At 35.3% G+C, this 11,475-nt stretch overlaps 1 protein-coding gene across 2 annotated transcripts; it reads left to right on the forward strand.

The window, feature by feature from the left end:
- The first annotated feature begins 165 nt into the window (after window positions 1-165).
- On the forward strand, window positions 166-9,716 carry LOC113531178 (trichohyalin). 2 transcript variants are annotated; one of them, XM_026921730.3, is made up of 11 exons: window positions 166-295; window positions 462-515; window positions 1,638-1,651; window positions 2,491-2,526; window positions 4,854-4,878; window positions 5,717-5,914; window positions 6,021-6,214; window positions 6,692-6,743; window positions 6,869-7,794; window positions 8,308-8,341; window positions 8,445-9,716. In XM_026921730.3, exons 2-11 carry the CDS (start codon window positions 497-499, stop codon window positions 9,110-9,112), a joined length of 2,166 nt encoding a protein of 721 aa, XP_026777531.3. In that variant the 5' UTR covers window positions 166-295; window positions 462-496; the 3' UTR covers window positions 9,113-9,716. The 2 variants fall into 2 exon arrangements, with proteins under 2 accessions (XP_026777531.3, XP_034156362.2); XM_034300471.2 differs by having other exon boundaries at window positions 8,308-8,329.
- The last annotated feature ends 1,759 nt before the right edge of the window (window positions 9,717-11,475 follow it).

Here is an 11,475-nt window from a genome sequence, read left to right on the forward strand (position 1 = left end):
GGACAGAGTTCTCAGAGGGGGAGGAGCAGAGCTCTGAAAGGGGAGGGGCGGAGCTCTGTGTGTGTGTGTGTGTGTGTGTGTGTGTGTGTTGGGGGGGGGTTGTCAGAGGACAGAGTTCTCAGAGGGGGAGGAGCAGAGCTCTGAAAGGGGAGGGGCGGAGCTCTCAGCTCCAAAAGCTCACATCTACGCCATTGCAATGAATGTGAAAGTGAAAGGACTTTACGTTCACGTTATCTTCAAGTATCAAGTATCACTTCATCTAAAGCAGCAGATCGTTTTATGAGAAGCAGTAAAGGTAGGAAGAAAAGAGACAAACCTGTGTTAAATAATACACCTAAATATATTAAATCATGTTTTAGATAGATATTATATATATAATGCATTAGTATATATGTGTATCTGTATAATGAGACTGTGGGTTCTGTGTTTCTCTCTCTCTCTCTCTCTCTCTCTCTCTGTAGCATTTCTTTTTGTCTGATCCTATAGTAATACTAAGATGGCATCAGGAAGCAGCAGTAAGTCAAATATACATATGTTTAAAGACTGTCATTCCCAAATAGACAATGGCAGAATTTAAAAGAAATATTTTGGCCATAGTTTTATAAAGCTTTTATGTGGGATTTTGTTTAACAATGAGTTCAGCATGTAAACAGCATTATTGAAACATCTGTGATACATTTATTTGTGCTAAAGATACTGGATGAGTGATTTTGCCTTTGTCCAGCATATTTATTGTCCTGATCTGTCCAGAAATGTAATGAAATAGCTACCAAACACAACTATATGTCTTTTTTTATCTGGAGCATTTCCTACTATAAGCAAGTCTAAATATTATCCTTATGATAGTTTTGGAGTCTGGAGTATGATAGTTTTGGAGTAAGGTTTACAGTAGCACCACCCTGACACCAGCCTGTCAGCACCTGCTAGTTCCCCTACTGCATCAGCACTAATTTAGTAGGCAGTTAATTGTTACATGATAGTTTGTGAAGCAAAAGTTAATTTAACTTAAGCTACTTACAGCCTGTCCTATAAACATGAATTAGCTAAAAGCACAACATAAACTGAACACATGTGCCCCATACTGAGTTCAGTTGTATGTGACATTGTGCGATAAACATGATTGCAGTTAAATTGTTTGTATCATTTTTAATTCATCATACATTTAAATCCAAAGCAGATAAACCAAGACCTGGGAAACTTAAAAATAGCAAACTGATAAAACATAACATTCCAAAGTGGTGGATGATTAAATATTGTGTAAATCATGAAAAACTTTGTTGACCTGATCAAAAATATTATCCAGTATTTAGGCTTAGACATGTCCAAAAAGTACATAAAGAGCCTGTGTAGTTCTGGAATAAAATCTTTTGGGTAGGTTGAATGAAGATTAACCTGTATCAGAGAGCTCAAAATGGTGTCATTGGCTCACAACATCATTTTATAGGCTGAAATTGTGCATGCTAACCCCTTAAAATCCCAGTGTACAGTTAAATTAACACACATAGCGCAGGACTGAGAGATTAGTTTTAGTAAAAGCGCAGAGATTGCTCATGAGTTACTCTAATTATACATCAAAATTTCTCTATTTTAACTTATATTGTTTCATCTAAAATGTTTTAATCTGTTGTTTTTCACAGATTCTTTCTCATGGGTAAGTAAATAAATCTACGTTATCCTATCACTGATGGTAAGAATGATTTGCTTATCACATCACATGTAATGTAAGGGTAGTAGGTGACATTACATTCTGATATGCAACTTTCTTACTAATTATTTAATTTCCACCACCCAGCATCTAGAAGACAACAAACTTCATTAGAAGTACCCACTGCTCAAATTCATTAGAAACTCTCTCAACTGCTTCTTATACATTTTCTGATTTTACTTTAAATTATTATTATATTATATTACTTTATATTAACACACACATAGACACACCCTTATCAGCTACAATCACATAGATCACAGGAAAGCAAAAATATCACACAGCTTTTCTCCACACTTCTCAATTTTTCAGGATCATTTTCTATAGACATACGAAAAAAGAACAAAAAACATTCATGTTCCGAGCAGGGTGAATAAAACTCAAAGCAGATGTAAAAATTGTTATCCATTACATAAGGTTGGGGAGGATGAAGAGAGTACAGACATCACCAGGTCTCTCAGGACACTGCAGTGCATTTTTACTGTGATTTTTGTGGGGTAAGGGTCAATTTTGAAAAGCATAAATCCATGCGCCACTCAGTGGCTTTTCATCATCTGTAGCCAGTCGAAGATCCACTCTTCCAAATGTATCAAATCCATAAACCACTTATAAACAGATAGCAAATAGGGGGCTATGAGATATCTAGCTATTTGTGATAAAGTTATTGACACAACAAGATTTTTGAGAGTTTAGTTTTGATCACTGTTAATGTTGGCCATTTAAGTCCATGTAATTTAAAACAATTTGAATCATCTTTTCAGTGATGTGTTCTGTTTGTGTTTTAGTGGTGGCCACAAAAGGGTTCTTCAGTATCTTTCCAGGTAAGTTGTCACATAAAGTGATAAATAGGGTTAAACTCATGTCTGTTCATTAGCTATGTAGTAGTCTATTATAAGTATTAATATACCACTATTATACTAATTGCAAATTCCTGATTCTGATTTTCTATAACAGCAGCCTTGACAGTAGTTCGGCAGCAAATCACAGGTTTATATTAATGTGCTCCTTCTAATACATTATCGTTTCTATAGTAGATAGATATACAGATAGATAGATGATTAGATTATTATCAAAGCAGTACAATACACAGAAAATTACAAGGACACAGAACAAGGACACTGTGTGGAAGACACAGAATACAATACTGAAAAGGCAGTGACTAAGGCAGGTTGTGCAGAGCCCCACCATATTTATACATATATAGATAGATAGATAGATGGATAGATAGATAGATAGATAGATAGATAGATAGATAGACAGACAGATAGATAGATAGATAGATAGATAGATAGATAGATAGATAGATAGATAGATAATATCAGCCATTCAGTAAATCTTAATCTTCATAAAGTCCCCATTTATAACTCCATACAGCTGAGTTGCTTGCCTTTCTAGATGTTGCGCAATCGTGGAACAACATTGCCTCCTTTAGCTCCATAGAGTTATTATTGCACTTTATTTGACCTAGTGGTAAAAAAAGGGACTGTAACAAGCAATAATAGTGGTCAGTTGGGGCAGGAATTTCTTTGTCCCATTCTTGAGGGAGGAGCAGGGGACAGAACACTTGACAGGGTTGCCAGGGTGGGCTAGTTTAAAAATACTTTACGGCCACCAAGATCTTGTTTTCTAGCAAATAATGGGAATTAAGTCTAATAAATTTCCACAAACAACAATGTGTCTAAATGTGTCTCTATTTTCCAATAACTGAATTTTTACACTCGATTCAGGTCTTTTGTGTGGATTTTGAGATGTAGTTGGGATAGAACGTTTTCTGAAACCTGATGAATGATATTAGCTCTTCTGTGTGCATGTCACTGGCAAACTCTCTCTGTTCTGTGCCCCTCACTGGAAGTTCAACTCTTCTATTGAAAAGACATAATCAGCAGTGGAGTGTTGATCAATTTTCTATAATAGCATGGATCTGAATATTTACAAATGTAACATAAATGTCAGGTTCATATTAATGCACTCATTCTAACATGTTATTATTTCTATAGTAACAGCTCATATGTAGGGACTTGTATGGCAGATACTCCACGTAATCTAAGTTAATAAACAATAATAAAATAATAAACATACATGTTGTTGTTTAACAAAGAAAAGCCTATAATCATTGATATAGTGAAGTGTTTTTTATGATATGTTTATTTAACATAAACATATCTTAACATGGAATTTAATTCCTGTTATCACTTACATTATAGCAGCTATAAACAGTCTTTCCCTCACCAGGCTCGCTTGAGGTTTTCTCTCTTGAAGAGGCTTGTCTTGTCATGTTACCAAAAAATGGAAAACTCTTATGTGCTGAAGACTTAGGTCTTGCAGACAGTGTGTAACATTACATCACATTAACAATTTAAATTGTGACATAGCTTTCAATATTATTGGCAAAGGTAAAAAAATATGAGAGATCAAAACCAGAGTTTTTTTTTTTAATCCAAAAGACAAAATCCAATTAAAAAGGCAGGAGTAAAGCATTTCAAGGCAATCAGGATTTGCACAATATTAAATATCAACAAGGCTTTGCAATAAATGTCCATGTTGTGCTTATTTAGTGATAAAGCATGAAGTAACCCAGAAGTGAGTAGCAGCAGGGATTGCACTAGAATTCCAGAGAGTGTGACCTCTGCTGGTGGGGAGAGGAAATGTCCACTTAGTGTCCACTTGCGCACAGAAAAATATCCTTATTACCTTAAGTTCGATTTGAAGAATTGACATTCCATGTTGTCCTTTTTTAATCAGCCTTTTTTTTTTTACCAGCTCCAAATCCCTGTTTTTCAGCTTGTAAAACATGCTTACTCCAGGGATAACATTTCTACAATTACACTGAGGGTTTATTTCTGTAAGTCCAGATAGAATTGATTGATGACATAAGCAGATTATATATGTTTTTTTTCTAATCACACATCTATTGTTAGAGGATCTTTATTATATAATCTGACATGGAGAACACATGCTGTCACACAGCCTGTTATAGAAATTGGAAAAGGATTTTATCAGGATTATTTTGTACAGTGTGACAAGTAATGATCGATTAATAATGAAATCATGCAGTGTAAGACAGACATCACAGTATCTTTCCACTTTTTCCAATGTAACATGTGACACCAGGCATGAAAAGCTCACATTGTATCATTTACTCCCACAGGGCATCCGATCTCCTATAGAGTCAAGTGAGTATAAGACAATCACAAATATTCAGGGATAGCAGACACAAAATTGATCCTTTTATAAAGATCCTAAAAAGGATCCTTCCTCTCATTTCTGTTTGGGCAAAAAATTGTGTAGATCATGTCCAGGGTTCTCTGCTGACAAATTATCTTGGACAAACCTTCTGCTAAAATCATATCACATTAGATGCTCAACTAGATTAGCCTGACTTTTATTTGAATGTGTTGACACAGTCTTTCTACTCTTCCTTTTTCTCTTACTCTGTTAGCAACAAAGTCCTCTTTAGCTATATTTATATGAACATTTAGGTACAACTGTCCTATTTGGAAGCTCCTTGGTTGAGCTGTTTAAAAGAGTAAATTCTCTGGCTTTTTTCCATAAAGAAAACCTGAATAAATGTATTATGCTTCTAAAGACTCTTAGATTGAGCCTTGGCTTTTGTCATCATATTAAAAATGACAGTGTGGCTTCAACAAAGGTTTGTCCTGATTTGATCAGTTCTGTTACTGATAATCAGTTTTATACATTATTTTAAGAACTTGTAAAATATGGCATGAGACTTCATAATGATACTTGTGCATAGAGGTGGAACACTGTAAATCTCTTGCAAACTAAAGTTTAGCACTGGTGGCTTAAGCAAGAAACGTGTGAAATTTGGTTATTGGGAATCATGTACCAGATAACATTATTAAAGAGTAGGAATTTATAATAACTCTAAGTTGGTATTAGATCTAAATTGCCCACTTCAACCGTTAACAAATTAATTGATAATAATATAATTTAGCTTTGATAAATAATCTATTTTTTTTTTTTTTTTTGATGTTTGATGTTTGTTCACAGATATAAAGTGTTTCGTTTGTAAAAGTGGAAATACACTGAATTCCCACAAGTACTTCATAGATCGTCTTAAAGAACAAATACCTCTGCAGGAGGTGCTTACAGAGAATGCGTGTGATTTCATTCTGGTTTTCTGCCCTATTGTGTCACGAGCTGGAACTGACATTGATGCAGCAGTGAAAAAGCTTCAGAATATTTCAGGTTATCACAAAATATATTTTTTTAAATAATGCATTATATATGCTGAATTATATGTGCTCACTTATATAGTGAATAAATGTTTGGTATGTTATTTTTTTTTATACAGAAACCAAACCTGCTGTTCTGGTGGTGCTCCATCACACGTTTGATCGAGAGTGTGTTGTACCAGACAGCAGCAGAGTTGTAACCAGAAAAAACATGATTGCAGTCGACTGTCTGTTCCATGAAGATCAGGGATTACTGCAGTGTTCTAAGAATGATGAATCACTGTCCACAACTACAAAATATATAAAATCTCAGGTACTTTTCATTGTTTTTTTAAGCAAATATTATGTTTTAGGCTCATTCATGCTCAGCCACGATTCATATTTAAGGTGTTACCAAAAAATAAAGGCATATATGACATCTGTTGTTTTATACCTTATGTCTATACCACATACAAGCACTTTTTTATTTGTTCTGATTTATTCGTAATCAGCACAAAACAACAGAGTGGAGAAATAACCCTACATTTCTGGACTTATTATATTACATAGATAATTACATAATATTATAATTATAATAATCATGTATTGTTTCCATATACACACAAAGAGCACTGTTATCGTTACTATAGAAATTTATTAGCACAGTTGGTTCTAAAGTGTATATAATACACCTGACCCGATGCTCTATGCAGCAGCTTAAGGTCTTGCACTAAATAACACAAGCAACATCTACCCCAAACATATGTAATTATTTGCCCCATTTATTTAAAGTCTTCTACTATTTTAACAGGTGAAAGTACTACATAAAAACGTGAGGAAGCAAGGAGAAGGTGTAAAGTCAGGTGAGTGTGACAGTTTTTGTTTCTTATAGTCAAGTTGACTGAGTTACTAATGTAAAAAAAAGTTATCGATCAATGAGTCAATCTCTGTGTGCTTGTGTGTCTGTCTGTTACATACAATTTCTCAGATCTAGACCTGAGAATCAGAGCAAAAAGCAATGAAGAGAAAGATGCACTACTCGAAGACACGAATATGAAACTAGTGAAGATGACTAATGAGGCAGAGGAAAGCAAAAATATTCAACATGAGAGAGATCAGCAACTGAACCAAAAATACGCACACATACAGAAAGCACAAGAACTTGTGGAGTTAATGGAGAAAAGACTTGTGGCGTGGCAGGAAGAAATACGTGAACAACTGAAAGGTTTTAAAAACCTTTTAGAGATTAATGAGAAGATTCTTTCTGAGAAACAGGCAAAGTTAGTGAAAATAAATGAAAATTTTCAAAATGCCACTGAACAGATTAAGGAGAAAAACAAGACACTAGAAGAGATGGACACACAATTAAAAGAGGTGAAGGGTGAATTGGAAAAAACAAGTACAAATTTAAAAGAGAATGAGAGACAGTTGAAACAGAAAGAGAGACAACTGGAGAATGTGGTCAAAGTGCTGGAAACCAGTAAAAATAAACTGGCAGAAAAAGAGAGTCTTCTAACTGAGAGAGAGAGACAGCTAATGGAAAGATACAAACAGCTTCAGGAGAAAGACAGACTTCTGATAGAAAATACACAAACACTTCAGATGAAGAACAAGACACTGGAAGAGAAGGACACACAATTAAAAGAGGTGAAGAGTGAATTGGAAAAAACAAATACAGATTTAAAAGAGAATGAGAGACAGTTGAAACAGAAAGAGAGACAACTGGAGAATGTGGTCAAAGAGATGGAAACCAGTAAAAATAACCTGGCAGAAAAAGAGAGTCTTCTAACTGAGAGAGAGAAACAGCTAATGGAAAGAGACAAGCAGATTCAGGAGAAAGACAGACTTCTGGCTGCACAAACACTTCAGATGAAGGAGGAGACGCTGGAACAGAAGGGCACACAATTCAAACAGGTAAAAGATGAATTGGGGGGAAAAAAGAACAAAAAGAGGTTAAAAGAGAATTAGACACAGTTGAGATATGCAGTGTGTCCAATGATCTGTAAAAAATTGTAAATTGTAAATCTTATTGTTGTCATTATGCATGATTCTGTGTCATTGTAAAAGTGCCTATAATGACTATGTGTAGAATCTGTCATTTTTAGGTTCTGTCTGAAAGAAAGCCACAATATCTCCTTTATAATTTTACTATAAATAGTGAGCTATTATCAGCACAGGTGTACGGTGGCCCACCACTGAATGATACATTAGTGACAGCAGCATAGACAAAAAAAAGTATGATACGAATAAAATTCAATAAGCCTGACCCAGTGGTCGTTGCAGCAGGTCTTAAACTAAATTAGAAAATCACAAAATCTCCATTTTTGCATATCCATAAGAGCAAGCATGTTCTGCCCTGTGTATATTTAATTATTTGCCCCTGTCCTATACAGACCTGTATGTTAATGTCTTCTACTATTTTCACAGGAGAAAGAACAAGAAGAAGAAGGTGCAAGCACAGGTGAGTGTGAGATTAAATCAATCAATCATTCAATCAATCAGGCTGTCTGTCTGTCTGTCTGTCTGTCTGTTTGTTTGTCATATAAATTTGTGTTTTTTTCTAGGGGTTGGAGAATTACCTGGGCCAAAATGCCATCTGGTATTAGACAGTAAATCACAGGAAAATAAAGACCAACAGGTAGAGGACATTATAGATAGACAGATAGAGAATAAAAATGCAGAACTGAAGAACAGCGAGAATCTGACCCAAGAGAAAGGCGCACCATCCAAAGATACAAAAACAGAAATAGAGAACATGGCTAAAGAGCCACAGGAGAGAAACAGAGCTGCACATGAGGGAGATGAACAACTGAAACAAGTGAAAGACACACAGGAGGCACATATACAAGTGGAGGATACAGAGAAAAATAATGTGGAAAAGGATGAAGACTTAAACAAGGAAAATGAGCATCAGAAGGGTCAAGACACACAGCACAAAGAGAAAGAAAGATTTGCAAATGAACAATTAGTGACTAATATAAAGAGTCTATCTGAGGCAGTGTTAACAGAAAATAATGAAACACTTAAGAATGATACTGAAGACAGAGCTCAGTTAGACAATACACAAAAACCTCAGGTGAAGAATGAGACAGTTGAAGAGCAGAACACACAGCTAAGTGGGGTAAAGGATGAACTGGAGAAGGAAGTCAATATGTCATCACAGGAAGAGGAGCAAGAGAAAAAGGAGCAAGAACAGCCAGGTGATGTTCTTGCCAGAGGAACAGACAACTGAGCTGGTCAGCAAAGGCAATTAAACAGCTTGAGAAAACAGAGAGCTTGGAAGCAACTGAAAAAAACAAGCAACAGATTCAAGAAAAAGATGTACTTCAAAAACTGGTTTAGATTAAGATGTGCAGTGTGTCTTATGCATCTGTAAGAAGTAGGGTCATAACTTTTTTCAGACTGGCTTGCATTTATATGCCATTGCAGTATTGATTGTTAGTATTATGTGTGATTACTCTTGTGCTTGTACTGATTATATATGTATCTATATCTATAATGACTGATTCTGCAATTTTAAAGTCTGGTGTGAAATCTCTCTCTTTGGTCTCAGTGAAAACTACTCTATCCGTCTCCTCTGTAGCTTTACTACAAACAGTTAGCTGTTATCAACACTGGAATACGGTGAACCACCGCTGAATGAGACATCTATATAGATTATGTCTGTGATCGGCAGCAAGCCAATAAAAGTTAGAATGGGCTATGAGCTAAAACTGGAAAATTGTTGGGTGGTGGGAAAAATGTATTTTTTCCTTATACATTTAAACTCTTTGTGTTAATCACTGTATCATGAAAATGTTCTTGTTGCCTCAATTCATTGAATAAATATGACAAGGAAACTATTGACATTGTGATCTCATTTGTTTCAAGGATTACATAAGTTAATTTCAGTGGCAAATAATCTACTAAATCCATCCACATGTAAAAGAGGACAGCAGACCAAACTGTGTGTCTTGTTCTTTGTCAGCTTTTTATCAGTATCCTTTAACTGCTCCAACACACTGTACTGAGAGTTAATGTCACACGTCATGTTCAGTTTAGAGCCAGGAAACATCTGCAATTTCACCATTTGTGCCTGAATATTCATCTGTGACCAGGTAAAAATAAAAAACTAGATTTACAACATGAATATATACCTGAGGCAGCAACATACCTCTGAAGGTTCACTGATGCCTCACAGCTCCAGGTCCCCGAGTTTGATCCTGAGTTACTGGCTGTGTGGAGTTTAACATTTCCTCCCCCCACCAATAAATAAACGATGTGTAGCATCATCACAGTTAGCACCAAAATTTAGGCAATAAAAATGAATTCATGTTTTAGCCTCATATAATAATAGTGACAGATGTTTTTATTGGTTAAATATGTGAGTTTATACACACAAACTGAGAGAACTGCCATAACAGTGCTGGTTACTGTTGTTAACAGAATAATCAAAATTCCAGAGTCATACATAATAATAATAATAATAATAATAATAATAATAATAATAATAACAATAACAATAACAATAACAATAATACATACTGTGTGGATAAAATTTGATAGTTGAAATTTGTAGGTAATGAGTTTCCACCATTAGTCCAGGCTATAAATGTAGAGGAAGCTCAGAATGTCTTTCAGTGGAATTGGATTGAAGATTGGAAGATGATAAGTTGATATCTGGTGGTTATGAGAAGCTTTGTTTGTGTTATGGTGTCTCTGTAAGAGAGTTTGTGTGTGTGTGTGTGTGTGAGAGAGAGAGAGAGAGAGAGAGAGAGAGAGAGAGAACCATGTCTAAAAACATAAATATATTTCACCAAAGCAAAGTGGAAATGTCTCTATTTAAGTTACTATCTAACCTTGCCTTGGCTAAACTTGTCTGTGTGCAAAGATTGCTCTGTGTAAGGGGCCAGTATAATAAGTCCAGATATGCCCTGACTGTGGTAAGGAGGTCCAATCATACAATGCACAAGTGAGTAATGGGTAATGGGAACGAGCCACAATTCATGTTTGTATAGCTGGTTTCCTACTCTGCAATGACTCAACATTATTGTCTCAACATTAAACATTAAAAATAACAAAGATACCAAGATGCTTTTGTTTAAATCAGTGCTTGCTCCACAAGCACAAAAACAGACTTTTAATTGAAACATGGGATGCACTTTCTATACGGATCTTTCATGCCATTAAATATCTGCATTGCACAAAGAACTCCTAAACATCTTTCACAGGCCAGGAACTCTTGTATATTTAAATAAATGCTAGCATGTCTAGCATTTCTACACACAATATGACAAGTGGCATCAATGAATTATTTAGTCAGTATTTTTTATTTAAGGAGCACTTAAAGAAGAAGAGCAGTCTTTTCATAGAAAGAGTGGAAAATGTACATTACAGTGTCTGACCTGCCAGCTGTAAAACATAATCAACATTATAGACAATTTCGTCTCTTTAATGTGCATGTACATGATGTATCACATTCATTTTGGTTCTTTTTGGTTGAGTGTACAACATCCTCTTTGCCAGTAGATGTCACCTACATTTGCTATGAATGAATCTTGGAGTTTTGCCATCACTAGGGGCAGCAGTGGCACATGTATGGGGCAGAACATCTGC

The sequence above is a fragment of the Pangasianodon hypophthalmus genome, chromosome 27, assembly GCF_027358585.1.
Source record: "Pangasianodon hypophthalmus isolate fPanHyp1 chromosome 27, fPanHyp1.pri, whole genome shotgun sequence".
Classification (NCBI taxonomy): Eukaryota; Metazoa; Chordata; class Actinopteri; order Siluriformes; family Pangasiidae; genus Pangasianodon; species Pangasianodon hypophthalmus.

Coding starts and splice junctions, on each gene's coding strand:
- LOC113531178 (XM_026921730.3), top strand. Junction 4,879..5,716: donor CCGATCTCCTATAGAGTCAA/GTGAGTATAAGA, acceptor GTTTGTTCACAG/ATATAAAGTGTTTCGTTTGT. Junction 7,795..8,307: donor AGGGCACACAATTCAAACAG/GTAAAAGATGAA, acceptor CTATTTTCACAG/GAGAAAGAACAAGAAGAAGA.